The 25264-nt window shown below is 49.1% G+C and overlaps 3 protein-coding genes across 5 annotated transcripts; 1 reads left to right on the top strand and 2 right to left on the bottom strand.

Annotated features, from left to right (window-relative positions):
- Nucleotides 1–762: 762 nt before the first annotated feature.
- On the top strand, nt 763–8229 carry TUBB1 (tubulin beta 1 class VI). 3 transcript variants are annotated; one of them, XM_025931850.2, is made up of 4 exons: nt 763–957; nt 4475–4583; nt 5095–5205; nt 5324–8229. In XM_025931850.2, the coding sequence occupies exons 1-4, from the start codon at nt 901–903 to the stop codon at nt 6418–6420; spliced, it is 1374 nt and encodes a 457-aa protein (XP_025787635.1). In that variant the 5' UTR covers nt 763–900; the 3' UTR covers nt 6421–8229. The 3 variants fall into 3 exon arrangements, with proteins under 3 accessions (XP_025787635.1, XP_025787638.1, XP_086558725.1); XM_025931853.2 differs by lacking the exon at nt 4475–4583 and having other exon boundaries at nt 820–957; XM_086702599.1 differs by lacking the exons at nt 763–957; nt 4475–4583 and adding an exon at nt 4886–4910.
- Nucleotides 8230–10056: 1827 nt separating this feature from the next.
- Nucleotides 10057–13568, bottom strand: ATP5F1E (ATP synthase F1 subunit epsilon). Its single transcript, XM_086702600.1, has 3 exons — nt 13409–13568; nt 11686–11812; nt 10057–10212 (listed from the first exon to the last, which is right to left on the bottom strand). The coding sequence occupies exons 1-2, from the start codon at nt 13438–13440 to the stop codon at nt 11689–11691; spliced, it is 156 nt and encodes a 51-aa protein (XP_086558726.1). The 5' UTR covers nt 13441–13568; the 3' UTR covers nt 10057–10212; nt 11686–11688.
- Nucleotides 13569–14372: 804 nt separating this feature from the next.
- Nucleotides 14373–23965, bottom strand: PRELID3B (PRELI domain containing 3B). The gene is made up of 6 exons (XM_086702601.1): nt 23813–23965; nt 19814–19982; nt 18521–18610; nt 18016–18086; nt 17791–17893; nt 14373–16138 (listed from the first exon to the last, which is right to left on the bottom strand). Exons 1-6 carry the CDS (start codon nt 23842–23844, stop codon nt 16019–16021), a joined length of 585 nt encoding a protein of 194 aa, XP_086558727.1. The 5' UTR covers nt 23845–23965; the 3' UTR covers nt 14373–16018.
- Nucleotides 23966–25264: the final 1299 nt, after the last annotated feature.

Genomic DNA, 25264 nt, shown 5'->3' on the forward strand with positions numbered 1-25264 from the left:
AAAAAACTGTCCCTTCGTGGTCCACCCCCGAGGGCCCCTCTGTGCTGCCAGTGGCTGTCAGACCAGTCCTTAGGAATCACAGCTGAAGAGCCTGGGAGCCATGGCCAGTTCCTAAGGCAAAGTAGGGGCATGTCTCACCAGTCCTGTGGCTACGGTGAAGTCACTTCATGCTCTGGGATGTTGTGGCCTCATCTGTCATGTGATGGGCTTAGACAAAAGGATTTCTTTCTTCTTTTCTTTTCTTTTTTTTTTAACGTTTTATTTTTTGAGAGAGACAGAGCGTGAGCAGGGGAGGGGCAGAGAGAGACGGAGACACAGAATCCGAAGCAGGCTCCAGGCTCCGAGCTGTCAGCACAGAGCCTGACGCGGGGCTCGAACCCATGAGCCGCGAGATCATGACCTGAGCCGAAGTTGGACGCTTCACCAACTGAGCCACCCGGGAGCCCCTGGACAAAAGGATTTTTAATAACACAACTGGCTTGGTCAGGGAAAGCTCCCTACAGGTGGTCCGGTCACCCCCCGATCTGGGAGCTGGGAGCTTGTCATAGCGTGAGCCCGGGGCCAGCGCTGGTGCCCCGAGTCCACCATGGCAAGACCCACACCTGCTGTTAGACCACCGGGCGCTGTGCACAAAGACAGCCTCTGGTCTTAAACTCTAGGAAGTGACTGGGTAATATTCTGTGTTGGGAGAGGAAGAAACACCCCTCTCACCAGGATGATAGCAGAGTGGGGGCTGGGTCCCTGGGCTGGACACACCCTTGGAGCAGTCACACTGGGACGGGCTTGGGTCAGCTGGTCCCATCACCGCAGTGCCCAGAGTGTGTGGGGGTCACACCAGTGAAGGGCGGCTCCAGAGACGGAAGGTTCTGCGAAGATCTTACACTTGGACGGGAAGCGAGGATGCGTGAAATTGTACACATTCAGATCGGCCAGTGTGGTAACCAGATCGGAGCCAAGGTAAGGAAAGTTCTATTCCTAGGACCAGCTTGCCTACTGCCCCTAGGTGTAGCCGACAAAGAAATATCTTAAGTCAGCAGGTGAGACAACAAGTCAGCAGATGGAAGGAAGCACTTGCTGAATACTTGCCTCCTTAAACCACACCCTTCGTTAAAGAGACACAGGAAGTAGTAAAGGCTTAAAGCGTCAATTTAATTCATGTTAATTTCGTCATCGGTTACATGCCACCCATGTTTACCTTTATGACTTTAGCAATGAATTTTTCATATCTAAAGATATGAAAATGCTGGGCTCACTTGGTTAAGCGTCCGGGACTCTTGGTTTCAGCTCAGGTTATGATCTCACGGCTCATGAGTCTGAGCCCCGCGTCGGGCTCTGGGCTGACGGTGCAGAGCCTGCTTGGGATTCTCTCTCCGTCTCTCTGCCTCTCCCCTGCTCACATCTGTCTCTCTCAGAATTAAAAAAAAAAAAAAAAAAAAAAAAAGAGTAATTTTCTCAAAACAGTTTTCCAGTTTGTTGGGCAACTTTTTACAGCATATTACTAAGATGCCTTCCTTCTCTCATGTTTATACTACAAAGTTTAAAAAAATCAACATGTTTGATTTAGTATGAAATAGAAAACTAAGGAGGCAAACCTAGAAGTTTTGGGGTGTAGTAGCAGAAACAATTAAAATACAGTCTCTGGAATGAATACGAATGCGTGTTTGTTCTCCCCACCTAAATTTTTGTACAAAGTGCCTGGTTCAATGGCTGACACTATGAAAACAGATGATACAGCCTAACAGGTCTCTAACCTGAATTTGAATCCTAATCTTACACAACTGTACTGTGTAACAGCTGATTGTTCCCTTTGCCATTCCGAAATTACTTTCACTAGTATGAACTGCATTAAAAATGTAATTGCATGAAGCGTTAAGTTCTTAAACAATTGTGGTGAAACTGGGGTGCCTGGGTGGTTCAGTTAGTTGAGCATCTGACTTCGGCTCAGGTCACGATCTCACGGTTTGTGAGCTCGAGCCCCGTGCCGGGCTCTGTGCTGACAGCTCGGAGCCTGGAGCCTGCTTCGGATTCTGTGTCTTCCTCTCTCTCTGCCCCTTCCCTGCTCATGCTCTGTCTCTCAAAAATAAATAAAACATTAAAAAAATTTAAAAATTGTGGTAAAATACGGTGTACAATTTATCATCTAGCCACCTTTTTTATCATTTAACCACTTTTTTTTTTTCTGGCACTGTCTGTCTGAGAGGGCACAAGTGAGTGAGGGTGAGAGAAACAGAGAGAGGGAGAAAATCGCATGAGGGGTAGAGCGACAGAGAGGGAGAAGCAGGGCTCACTCAAAGTGGCTCAAGCTCACAAACTGTGAGATCATGACTTGAACTGAAGTCAGATGCTTGACCCACTGAACCACCCAGGGGCCCCATCCATCTTAACCATTCAAAAAAATTTTTTTTAATGTTTATTTATTTTTGAGAGACAGAGTACGAGTGGGTGAGTGGCAGGGAGAGAGGGAGACACAGAATCCGAAGCAGGTTCCAGGCTCTGAGCTGTCAGCACAGAGCCCATTGCGGGGCCCAAACTCACGAACTGTGAGATCATGACCTGAGCCGAAGTCAGAGGCTCAACCGACTGAGCCACCCAGGCGCCCCTAAATGTTTATTTTTGAGAGAGAGAGAGAGAGAGAGAGAGAAAGAAAGAGAGAGAGAGAGAGAGAGAGAGAGAGAGAGAGAGAGAGCATGAGTGGGGGAGGGTCAGAGAGAGAGGGAGACACAGAACCCGAAGCAGGTTCCAGGCTCCGAGCTGTCAGCACAGAGCCCGATGCGGGGCTCCAACTCATGAGCCGTGAGATCATGACCCGAGCTGAGTCAGACAGTTAACCGACTGAGCCACCCAGGCGCCCCATCCATCTTAACCATTTTTAAGTGCACAGTTCCATAGTGTTAAGTATATTCACCGTGTTGTGCATCTAATCTCCAAAGTGCTTTTCCGTTTGCAAAACTGAAACTCGGTCCCCAGTAAATACTAATCCCCCACACCCCCTTCCCCAGCCCCTGGCACCCACCCTTCCACTTTCTGTCTCTAAGAATTTGAACTCTTCTCGGGACCTCACAAAAGTGACATCACACAGTATCGGCCCTCCTGTGTCTGGCTTATTTGTCTCAGCATAACGTCTTCAGGGTTCAACCATGTTGAAGCCTGCGTCAGAATCGCCTTCCTTTTTAAGGCCGAATAATAGTCCATTGCGTGGATACACCACGTTTGGTTCATCCGGTTTATCCGTCGATGGACTCACGGGTCGTTTCCAACTTTTGGCTATGGCGAGTAATGCAGCTACGAAAAATGAAAGTCTTCTCATGTGGGTGTTTAAAACCCGGGGCAAAGAATATCACTGCTTGGAAAGGAGTTGCCACCTTCCCGTGCCACAGCGATGAGCTGTTCCTGAGTCAAGCACGCGGAGAGGTGGGAGGCCCAGCCCCACTGCTCTGAAATGGGGAGATAATCCGGAGGGAGGCTCGGGAGAGGAATTGCGGGGTCCAGATAGGGTCTGAGCACTTACTCCACAATCATGTTGTCTGGCAGTTCCAGCCGCACCGACTACTGATTACTTGGGGTCATAAGAACTGTAAGAGACTTAAATTTATTTATTCTTTCAGACCCAGAACAGTGCAGGTAATTTACTATGAAATAGAGTCTGGTTAATGAGACCAAGGCCCGAGCAGAGCCATCGCTTATAAGACATGGCTGGGAAAACACCCTTGAGGATTTTAACATAAATGAATATATTTTCATTGCACATATGTGCTTCTCCAGGGCAATGAAAGGGGCCATTTCAGTAACTGTTTCCATATTAAGAGCTGTGCGCGTTGCTATATTAATAAATACTGTATATGTGATTGAAATTGTCATATGTTTCAAACAGTTACAAGAGCTGTACGTAATTTTGAATTGTATGCATACCTGATCATGAAAAATGCACATTGCTAAAAACCAAGCCTAGATGTCCTAGTTATGGGCTTTTTGGGAACACTGCATGAAAATAAATCCCCAAGTGAAAGGAGATATTACTGTGAAATCAGATAAGAATTCAGTCTATTTTCATTTAATGGGATCTATACTTTACTAGCTTGAAGCACTATACGGTGAAATTAGAGATACACTCACTGTCGGATGTGAAATTGTAAATTAACAGCTTTAATGTATACAATGGCCTCCACTTAATAGGAGCAAAATCCATTTTAATATTTTATGCGTTGGCATTTTATTTAAGGGGTTCGGGTGGGGAGAAAACACAGTCTTCATACTCCTGTTTAGTGGGGGCAAGAGGAAATTATACAGTGGTGGAGCGGGCATAAGACGGGCCCAAAAACATCCGGGGAGAGAAAGGGCGGCCAGACAGACCCCACCAAGCAGGCCCAAGGGCGCTCACTGTCCGTCTCTGGCCAATCTGCTGGCTCACGGGTGCCTCTCTGGACCTTTTTTTGGGGTCCCTCCGTACACTGACCTCCCCTCCTGCCGTTTTCAGTTCTGGGAGGTGATTGGCAAGGAGCATGGGATCGACGCGGCGGGGGGCTACTTTGGTGACTGTGCCTTGCAGCTGGAGAGGATCAGCGTGTACTACAACGAGGCCCACGGTAGGACGCTGTGCACGGGTGGCCGTGGTCACCAGCCCCAGGTGCACGGTCGCAGCAAGGTCTGCAGAGCAGCAGGATCCCGAGGGTGACAGGTCCCCAGGCCTTGTGCAGGGCAAGGACCCGGGAAGAAGTCACTGGGGGGGAGGTGGGGGGTGGGGGGGGTAGCGGGGGGGGGGGGGGGAAGGGCGCGTCTCAACACCAGCAGGTTAAGGCACCAAGTTTCCTTTTTAGTTTTTAAATAAAAACCGGAGTCCCTTCCACGAGGGACAGCATCTCTGTGGTTGGCGAGACGGCAAAAGAGAGCACGATGGGAAAAGCAGTTCTGAGGTATTTGAGAGATGTGTGCCCTCGCCGTAGGCATCAAGGACGTTATTTCAAATGTCTTTTTGCCAGAGACACCTTCTAGAAGAATGCCATTTCCTTTGGCCGGTGTCACAGGGTTCTATTTTGACGGAACATTAACTTCTAGAAACGCGGCAGTCTGCCCACTTCTTCCGACCTTCCTCCACAGGTGGGAAGTACGTGCCGCGGGCCCTGCTGGTGGATCTGGAGCCGGGGACGATGGACAGCATCCGCTCCAGCCAACTGGGAGCCCTCTTTCACCCGGACGGCTTCATCTACGGTAGGTTTTCCTGCAAGGCCCCCGGGACCCGTGAGGGTGCCCCCTGGCGGGCGTCCCGTCCCCCTCCCCCCGGGGGCCAGGCAACCGGCCTCCTCCCCATCCCCCCCCTCCCGCACAGGTAACTCTGGGGCCGGCAACAACTGGGCCAAGGGCCACTACACGGAGGGCGCCGAGCTGGCCGAGAGCGTGCTGGACGCCGTGCGCAGCGCCAGCGAGGCCTGCGACTGCCTGCAAGGCTTCCAGCTGGTGCACTCGCTGGGCGGCGGCACGGGCGCGGGCATGGGCACGCTGCTGCTGAGCCGGATCCGCGAGGACTTCCCCGACCGCATCCTGAACGCCTTCAGCGTCCTGCCGTCGCCCAAGGTGTCGGACACGGTGGTGGAGCCCTACAACGCCGTGCTGTCCCTGCGGCAGCTGGCGCGGCACGCCGACGCCTGCTTCTGCATCGACAACGAGGCCCTGTACGACATCTGCTTCCGCACGCTCAAGCTGGCCGCGCCCAGCTACGGCGACCTCAACCACCTGGTGTCCCTGACCATGAGCGGCGTCACCACGTCCCTGCGCTTCCCGGGCCAGCTCAACGCCGACCTGCGCAAGCTGGCCGTGAACATGGTGCCCTTCCCGCGCCTGCACTTTTTCACGCCCGGCTTCGCGCCGCTCACCAGCCGCGACGGCCGCCAGTACCGCGCGCTCACGGTGGCCGAGCTCACGCAGCAGGTGTTCGACGCGCGCAACGCCATGGCCGCCTGCGACCCGCGCCGCGGCCGCTACCTGACGGTGGCCTGCTTCTTCCGCGGGCGCATGTCCACCAAGGAAGTGGACGAGCAGATGCTCGCCGTGCAGACGCGCCACAGCGCCTGCTTCGTGGACTGGATCCCCAACAACGTCAAGGTGGCCGTCTGCGACATCCCGCCGCCGGGGCTCGGCATGGCCGCCACCTTCGTGGGCAACAGCACGGCGGTGCAGGAGCTGTTCGGCCGCGTGTCCGAGCACTTCTCGGCCATGTTCCGGAGGAGGGCGTTTGTGCACTGGTACACCTGCGAGGGCATGGACGTCGGCGAGTTTGCCGAGGCCGAGAGCGACATCCACGACCTGGTGTCCGAGTACCAGCAGCTTCAAGACGCCAGAGCGGTTCCCGAGGAAGACGGAGACGTCGTGGGGGAGGCAGAGATGGAACCGGAAGACGGGCCCCGGGCACCTGGCGGGGCCGTATGAGCGGCGGCCGCAGGGAGCCCCCCCCTCTCGCCGGGGGCCGCCCCGGGGCCGCGCGACCGCAGGGACCTCAGGGCCTTCCGCCTGGCATCTGCTGACCTTCCAGACTCCGACGTTCAGTGCACCCACCCTCTATTAGCTGGTTTGAAATAGCAAAGCGAATTCGTGGGGGAATTGCTCCCTTTGGGCCGTTGCTGGGCGCACGGCCCCGTGCCAGGCATCGAGACCCCCCGCCTGGGTCTCGTGTGCGGCCTCTGCAGCCCACGCTCGCCTTCGACCCCCTCGGGTCGCCCATCGGCACCCGGGAGCCCTTGCCCGGCATCCTTGCCAGGTGTCTTACCTCGGCTTCTCTGCCATGCACTCTGCCCAGCACCCTACCTCCTGGTACTTGCTGGCCTCCGGAAAAGCCAGGTGACTAATTGGTGCGTGGGGAGCTCTGCAGCCAAGGCAAAATGTGAGTCAGCATCCACTAGCGAATAGTGCAGACCTCGTGTGTGCCTGTCAGAGTACTAGCCGCAAAGGGAAAAGGGAAGGACCAGAACGAGTGGCAGTGCCTGATCCACTGAGACACCTGGCCAAAGACACCCCCAAGCAAGCAAGACCCACCAACTCCAAACCTCTGCTCTTTACTGCTGCACAGCTGGCTTTTAACATACACGGTTACACTGTCGGTTCCTTCTTAGTGCTGGGTTCTGGGAATTCATGAATCACTGTCTTCGGTTTCCCTTGTAAAGGCTATTTCAAAATGCCCTTTTCACTTTCAGTCAGTAATCACCTTCTGAAAATGCTCTGTGGCCTCTGCTCTTTCAGAAAGGGCACACGGCGTGGTGCGCTGGGCAGCCATTCCCATGCAGGAAGGAGGCAGCACCGGGCTGGCCGGTGTCCTTCTCGGTTCTAGGAGGACGCCGTCTCATTAGGGAACTTTCACAGTTCAAATTAATTTGCCGAAGTCGCCATAAACGTCGGCACGACGAGACAGCTTTCACCGTTACACGATTTTCATCTGCTCACGTTACAACAGGACGCAATACACAAGAGTGCAATCGAATCATCCATAACTTTTTAATTAAGGTTTACCTATTTCTGACATACAGCACAGCCATCCCTTCCGGGCCCATAAGGGCTTTAATGGCCTTCTGGAACGACCACTGAGCTATACTATATGATCCGTGGTCAGTCAGCAATGGGAAGATGCTCCGACCTTCACTGCAGGAAATATTTACTTGCAGGCCACCAGGTTCTCCTCTCCCGATTCGTTTTTGTCACCTGCAATACTACAGTAGCAGGTGGACGGATGACAGTACCTCCTTCAGAAAAACTTCACTCCTTCCCATATGCATTGTAAGGAAATAACGAAGACACGTACGGAGAGAAAACTAAGTCTTGCTGTCAGTATCATGACAAGCCTTCTATTTACAAAACTTAAAAAAAAAAAAGTTGTATACACTTTCTCCTTGTGGTTCAAGCACTAAAAACAAAAGCCGATTTAATAAGCTGTTACCTATCCACTCTCAGAAGTTCATAACTTCTTAGAAGCCAGAAAAGACTTACGACCTCTGAGTTTACAAGAATTTATACACACACTTCCTCTGGCAAGCACTTTCCTTCTCAAATCCGAAAAGGCAATCAAGTAGATGCAAGGAAGGATACAGACCCAAATTAAAAAAACCAAAACCCAAAAAACCTGCTGATTTATCTTACTGTCAAGATTTTTGTTGCTCAATAGTAATCATTAAAATACAAGGAAATTCAATTTTAAATGGCTAAATTGCTTTATTTCAGACTAAATAAATTCCTTTTCTTGGAGCCTAACCGCCCAGACTGATTAATTTGAGTAGTTAAAAATATTTCAAAATGTATCTCACCATCCTACTCTTTTCTATGGTAGGAATAGATTAAAACACACAACACACACACACACACACACAAGCCCACCAGAAACCAAAAGAAATCTGTCCCCTCAGATTTGGAGGAGCCTAGTCCTTCAGTGGTACAGTTGCCATGGCAACAATGGTCTCAGAGACGAGAGACCCGGGATCAGAATTTGAGAGCTTGTCCGGTTCCTTCACTTCACTCCCAAGAATGCTGCGCGAGCAGAGATTGATGAGTCCCTCAGAAATCACTCACATGGTTAGTGAAATACCCACCACTAGGTCTGATCAGGGTCCCCTGGTCATCTGGACACAGTAGTCCTGCCAGCTGACCCCCAGCCCCCAGGTCTGGATGCAGGAAGTTTACTTTATCACGGTGATCAGTTCAGGATTTTTAACTACAGAGAAAGAGGTTTAAAGACTCTTTGCTGGGTGGTAACCTGGCTATTTTTACTTTCCCCCTTTCCCTAGAAGCAGCCCTGGCCCCGAGTCTCACCTTCATTACCTCCCAAGCTGACCGAGGACTTCTCTCTAGTTACTCAGCTGCAAAGAATTCAGCCCTTTGACCATCAGCTTCGTCTATGAAAAAGGCCTGATGGCCTTGAGATTCATTTATTCCTGTCCCTGTAATGAGAGATGCTTCCTAGTGCCTTGACCTTGGGGACCTCAGCGCTGGGAACTGGGGTGCCCTGACTTTAGAACAGCACAACAGCCCTGAGGGAAAAAGCTCACGAATGGGGGGGGGGTGCTTGGAGTGGCTACTGCCCCGCGGCCACCCCCCCCCCCCCATTCATCCTGGAGCTCTTCCTTGAGTGCCCTGGGCCAAGAATGAAATAAAACCTACAGGTCAAGTGTCCCGGGGCGGGGGCAGGAAACTGCATCCAGAAGGCCGAGAACAAAGACATTTTCTCGGGCTCCTCCTCGGCCCTGCTCAGTGGCCCCGAAAACTTATTGTCAGCTTAAGTACCGTGGTGAGAACCGGTCCTGGCAGAGAAGCTGAACAGTGTTTCAAAATTTCCCGTTCACATTTGATTTCTCCGTTCTCCAAAAACAGTGAAAATCAAGCAATGAACTTTGCAGTGGGTGTTTTACTCAGCCAAGTGCTTCCAAGTTTCAAAGGAAGATAAAAACAAAACATTTGCAACAAGTCTTCATGCCTGAGTATTTAATGAGTAAGCCAGTCACCACGCAAACGCCACCGAGCTGTCGTCATCCCCGCGCCCCGAGACCTGCAGGCAAGAATCTTACAAGATTTAACTTCAGCTCTGAGGAGCGAGTTACTGAAAGGCTCTGCCCCACTCCCCGTGCGAAGTGCTCCCAGGACACAGATTCACCCACAAGACCATGTGAAGCACGTTTCTTGCTTAAATCCCGACATTAGTAATTCTTCTCCACAGGTGTTAAGTGTACAATAAAAAAAAAAAAAAAAAAGACCACACTGTAGTGTTTTCTCTTCTAATCTATGCTTTTAGCAATTATTTTCATTATAACCCATCCGCCACTCTGACGTGATTTCGTAGTTCGTAGTTCAAAGATAAGGGACGGTGAAAGCCTCACCAAGAGGCTCCTTTTGTTAAGTGACATCACCAAAAAGAGAACTTTCTATCCCGAGACATTTAAAACATGGTTCCGGCATCCCTCAGCTCACTAGATACCACAGCTGCTTGCCCCAACTTAAGAGACTCTGGCTCGTGAGGTCATATGCTGCAGGTACGCAGAGTCCCTCTGAAGAAAAAGCCTGAAGGAAAACAAACACCAACAGCAGGAGTGGACCATACTTCAATTTATTGGCATCGTCCATCTAGAACAAGACAGGGTTTTTTTTGTTTTGTTTTTTGACGAAGGGAGGTGGTTTCCAGTCGGCCATAGCATATACCCACACATCTTCACCTTGAAAATGCAGCATTTCAAGCTCTGGGCGGGTCTGGGAGGAAAAAAGAAAATGCAACAGTTGCGAGTTCTTTGTGTTTTAACTGTCCGGCACGACCGTGGCAGTGACTTCCTTGTCATGAGCTAAGATAACTCTGGCGTCACTTCACGTGGCTAATGCTGACCCTTGGCTCTTGGCTGTAGAAAGTGCTGGTTCACGTGCACTGCCTCAGCTGCACAGGAACTTCCCTTCTAAGTAGAACCAAGTTCTCTCCTAGCAATAAAGAAACTACTCGGCCTTTCAAAAGACACTAAAAGCCCCCTGTGCTGATGGGCTGGGGTCATCCCCTGCAGGACCTCGGGAGAGCTGTTTTGTTCTACTGGATCTGGATACTACTTTCTGACCCCAAGGACACCACAAGGTCAAGGGAGCGTGATGCGCAGCGTGGCTTGGCCATGCTGCAGAGGCTCAGTGACTTTGGCAGCCAGGTCACTTTTAAGACAGAACAACCCAACATAAGACCAGGTCTCATTACTTAGAATTATGAGGGGAGACAGAAAGCCCCTAGAAGAAGGGCTTAGAAGAAGGGCTAAAACACCGCATCTCCAGACTCATGATAAAATATTTACTAATTCAAAATGAAAATGAAAAGTGCTTAGGGGAGACCGTTCCAATAAGTAAAATTGCTCATAACCACAAGCTGCCAAAGGATGAATATTTATCACATTTCTCTGCTACTGCAGGTCTGAAGCCTTTTTTAAAGCAAAACAAGAAAATTAAGTCTGAAAAACAGCTCTCTGGTTATTTGCCTTGTTTATCTTTGAAATAACAACGTCAAGAAAAAGGTTGAGAGATCACGTCACTTTAGCAGTTTGGAGCGAAGAGTCAGAACTTATCAAGTGTACGAAACTGTCTTTTACTGCACAGGATGTAACTCTACATGACCGACATCTCTGGAAAAGTAAAACGAACCAAGCACTCAGAAAGAATAATACATTCAGCAAAAGCAGTTTTCACTGCAGGGTCTTGGATTCTGCTGCTCGATAACTTAGCAGGACCCTGGCCTGTACCTGCAGCCCTGATGTTCAGGAAGCAGTCCTTTGTGAGAACGCTGGCAGACGTGGGGGAAATAAAGACGCAGAGCACTGTAATTTGTCATGCCCCTGAACTGTTACATAACTCTGACGGCAATTACAAAAGCGGGGAGTTTATCCTCCAAATTATTTGATGTTGTGCAGACAAATGAAACAGGCTTAATTAAAATAAGATGGCTCTCTACCTAAGCATGGCTAAATGAGCTGAAAATCAATGTGCCAATTACTTCTGCTTGTCAGGGCCTGAAACGAGATTCTTTTATGATGCCGCGGCACTTGTATCACCTCTGTGCTTTAAATTACTACCCCACGAACTAACACCTAAATGTACTGGTTGGACAAAAAATGGGCAGAATTGAAAAACTAAAATTACTGTTGTTTCAAGTGCTCTAAGAACTTAAGATGCAGGTCTTCTAATAAGTCAGTAACTTACAGATTACTCCTTCTTCACTTTCACAATTTTTACGGTGCTGCCAGAAGTCTTCTCGGCATTTGCTTTGAATTCTGTCTTCAGCGCATCTCTCACTGCTTTTGCACAGATCTGGGAGTATCGGATGTAGCTGGGAGGAAATCAGAGACAACATACAATTAATTACCAATGATCCAGCCGGACTGGCTGTGTTACTGTGATTTTTTTCTTCCCATACGTTAACTTTTGGTTTGGTTGTACAGTATAGTGGAACTGGATTTAAAATTCACTAGTGCCAGAAGGAATCTATACAGAGTAAAGGACTAGAAAGAAATGTACTAAAGTCTTAATCTTGGTGTTTGGATGGGTAATCTTGGTTTCTCTTCTTTGTACCCATTTAATACCTGTTCATTTAAAATAAAAGACTCACAGGTATTTTAAAAAATCCTATAGCAGAGGAAATAGACTAAAATGTTATGAGAGGCTCTGATAGAAGGGGCATTTCCCCCCATGTCTCTACTCGAGATTTTTTCTTTACGCATGTTATTCTTACAAGGTAAAATACGTAAAATTAAAAAACTATTTTGAATTCAGCAGTTCTTCCTCGGAGTAATTATTTAAAGGTTTTCTGGAGAATACTGGATTTTGTTTCATAAGTCTGCCATTGAAGATACTTCCCAATCAAGGTTTCTAAATTAAACCTAAAAGCTCTTTGAGAACATCACCAATTCTAACAAAAGATCTAACAGCCTGCTTCCTGTTTGGTAGATGGACTCCCATCAACATCTTATTTTCCAAAAGATGTCAGTTCAGTCTTTATACTTTTTGAAAACAGGAAGGCAGGGGGAGGGGGGGGGCTGCTGCTATTTTCTCATGTTTCAGATTTGTTTTCTGGGCCAGAAGCAGGCGTTCCAACGCCTGTCTGCACTGTGACTAATTGGGCTGACCTTCGGGCTGCTTAATCTTTCCGGCTACTTTATCCACCTGTAGAAACGAGAATAAACTAGAAGACTAATATTACTGGCCCCACTGGTGGATGGGAGGAGACACAAGTGTGAAGGGCAGGGCCCAGCACACCTGTCACAGAGTAGGTGCTTGATTCAATGGCACCCGTTACTGGGACTATCATCCTTCCAAGGCCACAGATCCGTGCTCACCCCCCTCCCCCCCCCCCCCAGGTCAGGCACCTGCTGGGCTGCTCAGCTGTCCCAGTCATGGGCCCACTAGAAGGTATCCCTCTGGGCAAGTCACAAGCGCTAGCTCCATCGAGGGCACAAAGAGCTCAGGTGCGAAGGCCGCACCGCTGGTGCCCCCATGTCACTAGAGGTCGTGTCTTCAGTCGCGTCAGTACGTGAGCCTCGCAGGAGCACCGCCCCCCTGCGTGCAGCGCTCTCCAGTGTACAGGGGCCTTCCCCCTTTTCACCGGGCAGGAAGCACAGGCATGTGCGTGCTGGGCACAGGGCCGGGGCGCTGGCAGCGTCGGGTAGGGGCACGAGGACCCTGCACGCGGGTCCCGGCGTCGGCGCGCCTCGCATTCACCCGGGGCGCTCGTGGGGGCGCGGCCGCACCCCCAAGGGGACGAGCGTAGGTGCTCGGCCCGCGGCACAGGCCACGCGCCCCGCACGCTCGAGGCCGTCCCGGCCGCCATCTTGGAGCCGCGCTCCCCCGGCCGCGACCCCCGCCGCGCTGGCGCGACCTCCGACCCCCGGCCGCGCCGCCGGCCCCCGCCCCCCAGGCGCGGGCCTACCTGAGTCCAGCCTGTCGCCAGTACGCCACCATGATGTCGCGAGAGTGGGCGAGTCGGGCCAAGTCGCGAGGACGCCTCAATGTCGGCCCGGTGCGCGGCCCAGCTGCAGGAAGGTCAAGCCTGTGAACCGGAAGAGGCGGGACTCCGGACCTGCCAATCCCGCCTCCTCTTGCCCCGCCCGCCGGCCCGAGCAGCCCCTGCTGCCCCGCCGCGGAATCCCCCCGACGCCGGGAGCCAATGGGGACGCGCGGCCGGGGCCTCGCGTGCCAATCCCTGGGCGGGACGGCCGGCAGCGCCCCCCGATTGGCTCCGCGGGAGTCCCGAGCGTGTTCCCCGCGGGCTTCCGTAGTGCCCCGGCCGACGCGGCCGGGTGAAGAGGGCAGCTGGGGGCAGCGCGGGACACGGCCCCCACCTCAACATCCCCCCCCCCGCCGGGGTCACGGCCCCGCCCGGACGTCGGCACGGAACCCTTAAGCCCCCACCCCCGAGAGGCAGGGATCAAAAGCGAACCTCGGCCCTGACACAGCCTTGGCTTTCGGGGTGGTCCGGCCCAGGGCCTTGCTGGCGGCGCGCGGGGACGGAGGTGGGGGGGGGGGTGGGGGCAGGTGACCCAGTGCATTCGCAGGAGGAACAAAATCTCTCTTGCGCTTCACAGTGATTAAAAAGAAATTATCATCAGGAAACACATCATAGTTAAAAGTTTTCAGGAAGAAAGGTTTTTCTTAATATAACTTCCATTTTTAATATTAAATAGGATAAGATGCTCCATGGTCCCCGAGTCTAATCTGCGAACACCGTCCAGTTTAGTCTCTCAAACACATCTACTTGCTGTATATTTGTATTTTAAAAGGTAAAAGCCACAAACCACCAGCTATTTCACTGAAAGTAACTACACTGGAAAATGAAAATTTCTAGAATTTTATCATTAGGTCAGAGTTAAAAAAAAAATCAAACAGGAAAAAAATTTGTTCAGAAATCGTTTTATCATTAGGGCATTACACCTTTTTTACAAGCATAATTTACAGAAATTATACAAGGCAACTTTTAAATCAAATATCAATATTTTCCAATGTTTTGTTTAACTGAAATGTTATTTCAATTGTAAAAATCATCTCCGGTTACAAAAAATAATCAAAAACCTTATTGGATTTCAGTTGCTTTTACAAAAGTCCTAAGAAGTCTTAAGCTAAACAATACTTTGAGTAGAAAAACACTAATTTTTAAATAGTTTGCTATAGTATTTCTGTGGTTTATGTACATATATTAACTGGTTTCTTTTCCAGGAAACCTGAGGAGTTTATTACATTAAGCATTGTAAAATAAAGACAAGAGCTAATCACCTTCTAAGAAAAATACTCTGTATGCAACAACTGCACGTATCAAAGATATTATTTACTGGTTGGGAACTGCCTGCCTACAAAATGGGAAATACATTTTCAGACCGCAGCTGCCCCGTGGTATCCAAAGTAAGGATTTCCCATAAATAAAAGCTGCAAAGCAATTCACATAGTGGTTGGTTTAGGTCAATGCTTCTTTTCTCATTATTATTCTTTTTTTCTTCCCCTCCGCCCCCACCATATTACTAAAAACACTGAGTACCCGGGATTTATGCTTCAGGAAGACATCGGTTTGAGTAATTTCAAATGACGTACAGCTCTTCATGTAAAAAAGATGTTTTGTGGTCACAAGTACTTCAAAAAGTAATTATATTCAAATAACCTGACATATCATGCTTTAGCAATTACGGAGCCAGGATTTTGACACACGGCAATTTGTAAGTTAGGCAAATGTGAAATGCTAGAAGATGTGTACAGCTGTTCTGTTTCAGTTTGGAGTGCTGCAGGATTTCGGTAATGACTTTATTTTTTCAGTGAACATCACCAGCCCACGGGAGAGCACGCCAAGTCATAAAGTACAAATCCAAGGGAGGTAATACCTTTCCCTAAGTTACAAAACTTTGGCAAATTAACACAGTACTCTTTAATACGATGAAATCCTTTCTGTTGCTGTTGGGAGTCATGTATTCTTTTAGTGATAATTTTCACTCCGAAAATGTCATTGAAGTACCAAAACCAAACACTGTGATTTTTTAATGATGGTTTATAGCAGAGCAAGTTATTTTACACAAATTAGCATGTCCTTTTAAAACTATGTAATTTCTCCTTTTAAAGCGCACCCCCTCACGCCAGCTCGCGAAGTTTACCGCAGCGGGGTAACTGCGTGAACTTAGACGGCTCTGCTTTGTTCTGGGGTTGGTCCAAAGCTAGGTAGAGTTCCAACGCACAAAAAGCTTTAAAATACTACCTTAAGGGAGATTTAACGCGCCAATGAGATTTTCCAAGTACTTTTCAAAAATTGTTAAATTTTCACATAAATACTAGAATCTTCACAATTAGATGGTCACTTCAAACCGTACGTACTAGTCCTGGATGATCCCTTGTATTTAGAAACCCCGCACCTCTTTGTTTTGATCCAAAGTCACATAGCTTTCCTTCAGCTTAATAAAAAAAAAAAAAAATCCTACCTAAAATATAGTTTTATTTTTTTAAATAACAAATAAATACATTGCCAGCTTGCAGAGACCTGGGGGGAGCGTGGGGGCTTCGATCCTCACTTCTCTACAAATGCCGCCGCTGCCATCGGTGTCCTTATGCTCCCTCTCGCCGAAGCCGCCAATTCTTCAATCTCGGCATTTAACTTATGTATTACCCACTCCATCGCTTCTCGGCCCTTAAAAAAAAAATTCAATACATCTATTCTCACCAAGTGAGAGCGAAGGCACGTATCACATAAATGGCACATCAGGAAGTAACAAGGAGCATTACAAATGTAACTAAACCTCACCGGGATGGACCGTTTTTGTCCTTGCTTTTTTTTTTTTTTTTTTTTTTTTTAATGTTTATTTATTCTGGAGAGAGAGAGAGAGACAGAGCATGAGCAGGGGAGGGGCAGAGAGAGAGGGAGACACAGAATCCGAAGCAGGCTCCGAGCTGTCAGCAGAGCCTGATGCAGAGCTTGAACTCATGGACCGTGAGATTGTGACCTGAGTGGAAGCCGGAGGCTTAAGCGACTGAGCCACTCAGGCGCCCCGTCCTTACTTTTTGTTCTTTAATATTATTTACCAAATTATCGAATGCTTTGGGCAACTAGATTGATCTATAAACTGCTTTTTCTTTTGCATGCAAAAGATGTTCTCAAAAGAACCTACAATTAAATGATAGTGATGGTTTACTTATTTCTGATTAGAGCGGTCCCTTTCTTGGGGGCCAAAAGGTCAAACTCGGTTTTTCTTTTTATGTCCATTATTTTAAACCAAAATCCTGCAAGAGGCCCTGAAAGAGCTGGTCCCTGACTTTTTCTTCAACCATTCTCTCCTGGTGCTTGATGCAGTTCCTTGAGAAAAAGAGGGGGCACTTCATGCTTCCTCTGTCTCAGGCCCTTTGCACATGCAGTTCCTCTGCTGGAGATGCTTCCTAGCATCCCCCTCACAACCAACATGCTCCTCCTTCAGCACTCAACACAACACTCATTAAATACTCATGTCTTTTTGTACCTTTCCTTTCCTAATGACGTGTGATTAATGTTGACTTCTTCTTAGTTCCATGAGGGCAGGGACCATACTTGTTTTCTCCCCTGCTGTATCCCTAGTCTAGCCTAGCCCTCTGCCTGGCACGGAGAATGCAGCTAGAAATGTCTTTTGACTGCCAAGTAAGTATAGTAAACATGTGTTATAGAAGAGTGCATTATGTACCTCTTTCTCTAAACTTATTTTGTTTTAAATCATGCATTCTCCAAGGGGCAAAAATCAGTTGGGGGTTGGGGGAGGTGGAAAAATCTCACTCTTTTTAGGTACACAGCATATCCATCTATCCATGGTGTTGAGTGTTAAATACTTTCATGAGCTGGTGGCTGTTAGAGAAAAAAAGGTCTGTGATGGACCTGGGGGTTGTTGGGCGGAGACAATAATGAAAAGGGTTGAGAACTGGGTGTTTTAAACAATGGCACACAGTGACACATCATCAAGCACTTCCCACACGCTGGGCCCTGGGCCACATGCGCTTTCCATATGTTGTCTCATCTCATTTACTCTTCATGCCCAACCCGGTTAAGATGGCTAACTGACCTCCACTTCACAGATGGGAAACTGAGGCACAGGAAGGTTAACCTAATTGTCCAAGGTTGAAAGGCTGGTAAGAGTTACAGCCTGCACGTAAGCCCAGTGCGGCTAGACCCTACTGTGCAAAAAACGGCCTTTACGGATGCTCACCGCATCATGGTTCAGAATCCGTTTTCCAGGACAGACACACGTTCGGTACCAAGCTCTTCCAAGAAAGGAAACCCAAACCCAGGAGTAACAGCAACTAGGGAGCAGCCTGACTTACTTTATTAGCATTTGAAGATATCGTACTCGCCATTAGTCCTTCAAGGTAACTGCTGAGACTGACTCCTTTCACGGTGATTATGGCTTCTTGAGTCAAAACAGTTCTGGAACAAAACACATCCACACAGCTTCAGGATGACCTTGCATTTTTCAAAGAAATATATGACTTGAATAAAAAATTCAAACACCCTGTAAAATAAGTTTGTCATAACATTTTTTTACTCACTTTCCTGGGTCCTGAGGATGTGGTTTGTATATGAGTCTCTCATCTACTGAAACCATATTTGTAAATGAAATCTACAGAATGAAAAAGAAAAAAATCAAACCATTTTGGAAACCAAGATTAAAAACATTCCCCAAATTAACTCACAAGCCCAAATCTTGCTAGGTAAATACACAAATAAATCACTCTGATATACTGCAAATCCGGAACTTAAATTTCACCATTCACTGCTTTCTTTTCATTAAAAAAATAATATAACAAAAGTATTATCGTCACAATATGCACATGATCCCAAATTCAATTTATTGAGTGCTGACCCCTAGAAATAATCAGTGGGCTCATGGGAGCAGGAAAGCTCGAGGCTGCAAACAGGAAAGACAATGCAGCACATGAGCACTGATTTCCTGTTGAAGAGTATACATGCGCCTGTGTATCAACTATAACAGAGACCACCGCCCCCCCCACATTAAGCCGAATAGTTTTAAATTAAAAGGGAGCTCAAGCTTACATTAGTAGATTTAAGTTCCATTGTTCTGTCTACAGGATCAACTACAGAATGTTCTTGCACGTATGTTTTTGTTCTTGCTGCACCAATAAGCTAAAAAGAACATTCACAATTAGTAATCAGAGGAGGAAGGGTTTCTTAACAAGTAAACCAATGTTTTATTTCAAGGCAGAGACCTGTTAACATCTCGAACTGAAAAATCTGCTTCCTAAACAACAGGAGGAATCAGACAAAGGTCAGAAAGGAGGCCCGTTTGAGGGTCACGAGAGTTCATGCGCCATGAATGAGAGGGGACTAACAGACACACAAAACCCTTCCCAGAGGCAATTAGCGACCAGCCCAGGGAGAATGCACTCAGTATAAAGCAGACCCTGAAACCACCAAGGTGTGACAACGGAGCACTGAGCCCGAAACATGGAAATCAGAATATCTGGGTAAACACGGCGTCTAGAAACAAGAGAGCTCAAGAGTCTCTGTCGAGGCTTTGCTAGAGCAGTCTGAGGGAGATGGTGCCGTGGCTTGGTTCTCCAGGGAGAAAAATGGCCATTTTGTGACGGAGGAGAACGCATCACATCCGACATCACCCGCTGGGCTGAGACCCCAGACCACCCCCCGACCTTGCTCATTTCTGTGTCCTCACTACCGAACACGGTGGTTCGTACCAAGGAAGCCATCAGTACATTCCTGTTTAAAAATGGGTCCTTCGGTTTTCTGAGTGGATCTATCTTCCATAAGGAGAAACTCTAAAGGAAACAGAGTCCATTCATTATGCCAGAACTCTTTCACACTGTAATGATCTGGCATTCCGGTTTCTTACTGAAAGCCTGCTCACAAGTAAAGGAATAGAATTCTGTTTTTAAACATACGGGGAGGAGTGTCAGACCTTGGAAGAAAGGTGGCGAGAGCAAAGTCTGAGGATAGGCTCTTCGTTCAATGTGCACGAGCCACCACTGACCACGGCGAGCACAGCTAACCACCACCACCAGCCCACCGCTTCCAGACCTTACTACGGGCCTGGAGCTGCCGGCCAATGCAGGAGGAGCAGAGCAGAACTCCTTTTAGATTACAGAGCATTAGCCGGCTTCCTTCAGAAGGTTTTATCGGGTGCCTTCATGAAAACTGTAATAATATTTCCAATTCATTATATACTCATAACTCAAGTTTATTATAATACAATTTGAACTGATGCGAAAATGACACTCAGAATCGGCTCCCACAACCTATTTGAAATTATAATGTGGTTTAGAAAACTTCTCTACAGCAGTCACATTTCCACAGGAATAAAGACGCACTTACAGATTTCACAATGGAAGGCAGTCCCCACTCTGTGCTGAGAAGTCTATGGCTGTGCAACTTTCCAGAGGGATCTATATGTCTGTCCAGTACGTCCACCCCAACCACACTCGGGTTCATAGGGTTTGGGTATTTCTGCATTGCAGCTGTTGTAACGGTTTCCCAAGGGTGGCTGTGGACAGGAACCAAGAAAACCAAATGCTTGAAAACATATGCATATAAGCTAAACCATTTTCATAACCCAGCAAATCATTCTTTACAGTTGAAGTTTAATTAATTTAACTAGGGAAAATTATTTTCTGAAACACCGAGCGAAAGATGATTTGGGGAGCTCAATCTACATTTTAAACATGTACGGAAATCAGTATTTTTTGAGCACACGGGCTGCTACATGGTACAAGTGATGTCCATAAACAGAGCCGATGATGCATTACAGTACAGTTTCGCACACAATCTTTCCTATTTACCCGTGTTCACTTTCACACGCGAATCCTGTTGCTAAGAACCACTGATTCATAACAATGTATTTACAAAATGTGTTCTATGAAAACAAGCAGCAAAAATTGTTATCATACCATTTATTCTTTTGCCTGGTCCCAAGTCCCCAAAGTTATAAAGAAGTTAACAAAAGTTAACGAACTTATAGACGCCATAAGTTCTTTTAGGGATTACAAGAAGATCCAGAGCCTTATGGATTTGAATACCGTAATATTAAAAAAAACGTATTCTTCTCTAGATTAAGGTAATAAAAAATAGTGGCCCCTCCAGTCAATCTTTCTTTATTGCCTTCCTCAAAGGAGTGATTCTGATTTGTTTTGAAAAGGTCACACAATACCACAAAGTGTTTTTAAGGTACTCCTAACACACTCTCTTCTAATATTCTCTCTGTTATTGTCTTCTTGAAAAAGCACACGTGCTTGGATGATTCAAAATGTGATGTACACGTGTTCGCTTCACAACCTGTACGAAGGTGATGCTGCTACAGGAGCCATCCTCCTCCAAGGAGCCCCTTATTAAGGACAAGCGGGGGGGGAGTGAGAGGTGACCGGGCCCACCGGCAGTCTGATGCTACCCTATCTGTGCGCTTGTCTTCGCTGAAAGGAAAAAGAGGCCTGGAGATGATGTTTCACCACATTTACCCATAAACCACACAGCATTACTTTTTCTCTCTCTAAAAGCAGAAGAGGGAGGGAGGCCATTAATCTGGTTCAGCTTTTCAGACAACCAAGCCTGATGCCGCCTCCCTGCCAACAGAAGGGAAATGTCGTCAACATGCATTTCCCAGAACCCTGGACAACCGGTGACATTACTTCTAACGTTTTCATCTTTGCCATTGTATAAATGAACCCCACTCTGTTTTTAATCTCAAGCTGTATTTGGCAAACAGTGCAGGTATATAAGGGGAGCTACTTCATAAATCTCAACGGTCCGCACACACAGAAGTGATACAGGCCGAGCACTCAGATGGTTACCAAGGCAACTATCTAAAATGAAAATCAGATGAACCCTGTCCCTGTCTCCATCTAGTCATATACCACGGTTAGCTGGCTTCCTTGCACTTATCTCTTCCCCCGATTCCCTCCAAAAAATTAATAATTGCATGGCTTCAGGGTGGTTACGTATTATGTGTAATATAGTCCTTCTCTTCCGTGAGCCAACCTGAAAACATCGATGTTGACTTAACTTGAACTGAGACTGCTTTATGGAACATAATCAGCTCAAACATTACAAAGGATGCATGCTAGCAGTCTTCTAGCAATTAATCTGAACCCTACCAATAATTATGTGAAAAGACACTCAGAATGGCACCAGAGGGCAGGCAGAACCTTACCCACCTGCCCAGGTCCTTCACCTATAAAATGAGGTGGGCAGACACTTAAGGACACACAAAACTCCAGCCAGGCAGCAACGATGTCTTGATTCATCTACCAAAATGTAACCAAAGAACAGCCCAGGCACATAGGAGACATTCCTATCTGTTGAAGGAGTCAATGGATGGCTTCACCTGGATGCCAACTATAGGTGAAGTCTCAGAAGGAAGTGCTGGACAAATATGGGCAAGACATGGAATGATGACTTTCGATACTGTAGACAGTAGAGCCCTCAAGATGGGAAACACGGCAACGTAAGATCTGTGCGGGAAGATGGTAACTTCCAGTTCAGGGCGGAGTTTGGCGAGCCCACAGGACGTGTGAGCAGAGATGCCTGGTGAAGACCTGAAGATGAGGATTTGAGGTTCAAGAGAGGCTGGAGCCCAAGGTACAGATCTGGGCGTCCTAAGTATGGATGTATCGGCTGGGACCCTGACCGAAAAGCCTGGATTATTTGGGGAGAATCAGGGACGGGGCTGCTGCTCCCAGGACACGTACAGCCTTTATTTGCACACGTCTATCTTCTGGGAGGAGAGTCCCAGCACTCTCATCAAATCTCAGAGAGGTCTGTGGCACAAAGATTGGAATCGCTGAAATGGCAAGACGAGAAGGCCAATAACAGAACCTCCTTGAACATTTAGGGGAAGAGGGGGAAACACTGGCGAGAAGAGCAGAAAGAGTAGAAACGGTAGCAGAGAGGAGTGTTAGGGAAGACAGAGAGAAGAAAGTTCTAAGGAGACGCGGGGACTCCAAATTTCAAAGAACTTCTGAAGCACTGACATCCAGAAGCAGACCGTCAAACGAACACCATCCGTGATGCCAAGGGCTGAAACAGAGTAGTAAAGGCTGTTACCAGGTAGGGAGCAGCAGAAAGGCCACAAATCTAGGGTCTTTTTTACCCAGGAGAGCCAGCACTGGGGAAAGAGGAAATCTCCCCTCTGATTCTAACATTCTATACATTCCAGGACCCGGTGGACTCTTGGATGGGTGTGGGTCACCGCGGATGCAAAAAGTTTACAACTTCTTTTAAAACTGCCCTCGGAATCATGGTTTAAACAATCAAATGGCTGAACTAAAACATACTTTGAAGCTATGAAAATTAAAACGGTGTGGCGGCAATAACAAGATCAGAGGAACAGAGAGCAGAGAGCTCAGCAGTGGATTCAAATGTAAAATCACAACAGTGTGTAGGACAACGGTGGCATTTCAGAAGAGTGACAAGACGCATTAGCCTGCTGAGGAGTGCTTCCCTGGATTAACTACTAGCATTGTTTCTTTTCCCAAAAAATGATAATAGCTGCTTAAACGCCTGCTTCGTTTGTATATGGAATCGCGGGACCAAAAGGGAATTTCATTCCCAACATCCACGTGGGGTCAAGGCCTATTTTGTTACTAAGAACTTTTTCCAACCAAGAGATGTCCCTGAGCGTGGCCTCAAACACATCTCTTGGTGGCAGGCCCTGACGGCACCGTCATCTTCCGTGTCTCCGGTGCAAACGGGAACCCAAGGTCACGCAGTTTGCTGGAACCAGAGCTGGACCTTGGACTCCAATTTTCAGGCTCTGTTCCTCAGGTCTCGAGCTGCCGGAAAAGTTTCGCCTCCTGGTCGTCCGACCTCACCCGGTACCATCCTCCTCCCGAAAGGTGGCCGGGCGAGGTGGCCCGGCGAGGAGACTCGCCCACGCCTTCCCGCTGGGTTCCGCCGGGGTGGGGGGACCCGTCCCACCGGGTTTGGCAAGGCCGATGTGACAAGCAGGGCCCTCTGCCACCCGAGTGCAGTCGAGGACTTCGTGCCCGGCGACGCCCCCACCAGCCTGGGGGGGGGGGGAGGGGGCCTCCCTGGGGGGCGGGCCGCTAGTGCCCATCCCGGGCCTCCCCCACAGCCCGGGCGGCCGCGGGGACTGGGCGTCCGAGGGCTCCCTCCTCGGGGGACCCGCTCCGGGACGGCAGACCGAGAGTCCCCGCCCCCGGGGCCCCTCGGGGCTCGGGCCCAGCTCCCCCAACTAGGCCCGACGCCTGGAAGCTTCCTGAGGGGCGCCCGGCCTCGCCACCACTCCCGGCCCAACCTGCCCTCCCCACCCTGCAGTTGCCCCGTGCGCCCCGCCGACCGGCCCAATTTCCTCAAACTTACTCAAAGACGTGCTCTGACGTCCAGATCTTCATGGTGCCGGCAGCCTGCGCGATGTCCGGGCGGCGCTAGGGGACAATGAGGCAAAAAAGCCACACTTGCCCCCGCCCCGCCCCCCAGGCCTCACCGCCGGCCGCGCAGCGCGCACGCGCCGTCGGGCCCGACGCGAGGGACGTCCCGACGCGCTGCCCCACGCCCTATCCCGGCCCGGGTTTTGCCCCAGTCTTGCGCGCGGCGCAACGAAACCCCGCCCCTTAGCGCCGGGCGCAACGCGCCGGCGCAGTTCCGGGGGCAGCGCCCGGGGCCGCCGGCGTAGGCGCTGTGCTGCGCAGGCGCGGCATGCGACCGGCCGGCTGCCCCCTCGCGGGCGTCGCCGGGAGCGCTGACCTCTGGACAGAGTTGGGCCGGGCCCAGCGGGTGCCTGGGCGCCCTGGCCCTGCCCGCCTCGCCTGCGGTTTCCCGCCCGGCTCCTGGCTCGCCTTATGCTGCCAGGCCTGTAGACGGGTCCAGTAAACCCGCACACGCGGACGGTCCTGTGGTGTGCGCGTGAGCAAATTGTCATGGCACCTCGTTAGATAATTCCAACCAACTCTTCTCTTAACCCGGACTGTGGGTCTCCAAAGTCATCCAACCAAACAACCAGCCGCCTCCTGTCTCTACCCGGACTGTGGGGGCCCCAAAGTAATCCCACCAACCCACCAGCCAATCAGCTCTGTGCTTATGCTTCTTGCCCTCCACGCGGTTAGGACCCCCAGGTGGGCAGAAGATATATAGACACGGAGAAACTAACATCAGACAGTGTGATTGATGCCCAAATGAAAGGTGCATTTAGGAAGAATGGGTCCTAGTTGGAACAGATGAGAAAACTTCATGGCCCTGGGTTTATAGATGGGTCTTATCTCAGATGTCACCCCTGAGGGACACCTTCTCTCATCACCCTTCCTTAGACATCCTCCAACCCTTAGTTCCTCCATCACAACATCCCACTACATTTTTCTTAGCATGCATCACTCTATGAGACTGTCTTATTTGTTTAACTCCCACTTGAATGCAAGCCCTTGAAGGCAAGGATCTTGCCTGTTTTGCCCAATAAATGATTCTCAGCACCTCGTATATAGTAAAGGTTCAATGATTATTTATTGAAAAATGAAATAATAATTTGTGGAATGAACGAATTACTGAGATCATCGGGTGTATCTGTTTAACTTCCACTAGACTGTAAGCCCTTGAGGGTGAGGCTCTTGCCAGACTTGTTCCATGATTCCCTCATCCCTACGTAATAATTATTGGCTGCCTAAGCGAGTGAGTCACTAAGAAGCAAGCGCCAGGCAGGAATGGCCTGTGATGTCATACACAGGTGAGCCTTGCCCAGTGAACAAAAGGCTAAGCCCTCCCTTCCCCCCTGCCCCTCCTGCCCCTGTCCCTAAAGGTACAGCTTGCCATTTTAAATGATGG

This window comes from Puma concolor, chromosome A3 (assembly GCF_028749965.1).
Source record: "Puma concolor isolate L17-30 chromosome A3, mPumCon1.1.hap2, whole genome shotgun sequence".
NCBI lineage: Eukaryota > Metazoa > Chordata > Mammalia > Carnivora > Felidae > Puma > Puma concolor.

Excerpts from the sequence above, each read along its gene's own strand:
- TUBB1 (XM_025931850.2), top strand. The coding sequence starts at position 901 with ATGCGTGAAATTGTACACATTCAGATCGGCCAGTGTGGTAACCAGATC. Across the intron at positions 4,584-5,094 it reads GTACTACAACGAGGCCCACG|GTGGGAAGTACGTGCCGCGG; the intron begins GTAGGACGCTGT and ends CTTCCTCCACAG. Across the intron at positions 5,206-5,323 it reads CCCGGACGGCTTCATCTACG|GTAACTCTGGGGCCGGCAAC; the intron begins GTAGGTTTTCCT and ends CCTCCCGCACAG.
- PRELID3B (XM_086702601.1), bottom strand. The coding sequence starts at position 23,844 with ATGAAGATCTGGACGTCAGAGCACGTCTTTGA. Across the intron at positions 18,611-19,813 it reads TGCCTTCCATTGTGAAATCT|CTTATTGGTGCAGCAAGAAC; the intron begins GTAAGTGCGTCT and ends TGTTCTTTTTAG. Across the intron at positions 16,139-17,790 it reads TATCTTCAAATGCTAATAAA|GGCCGAGAAGCGATGGAGTG; the intron begins GTAAGTCAGGCT and ends TTTTTTTTTAAG.
- ATP5F1E (XM_086702600.1), bottom strand. The coding sequence starts at position 13,440 with ATGGTGGCGTACTGGCGACAGGCTGGACTCAG. Across the intron at positions 11,813-13,408 it reads TGGCGACAGGCTGGACTCAG|CTACATCCGATACTCCCAGA; the intron begins GTAGGCCCGCGC and ends ATTTCCTCCCAG.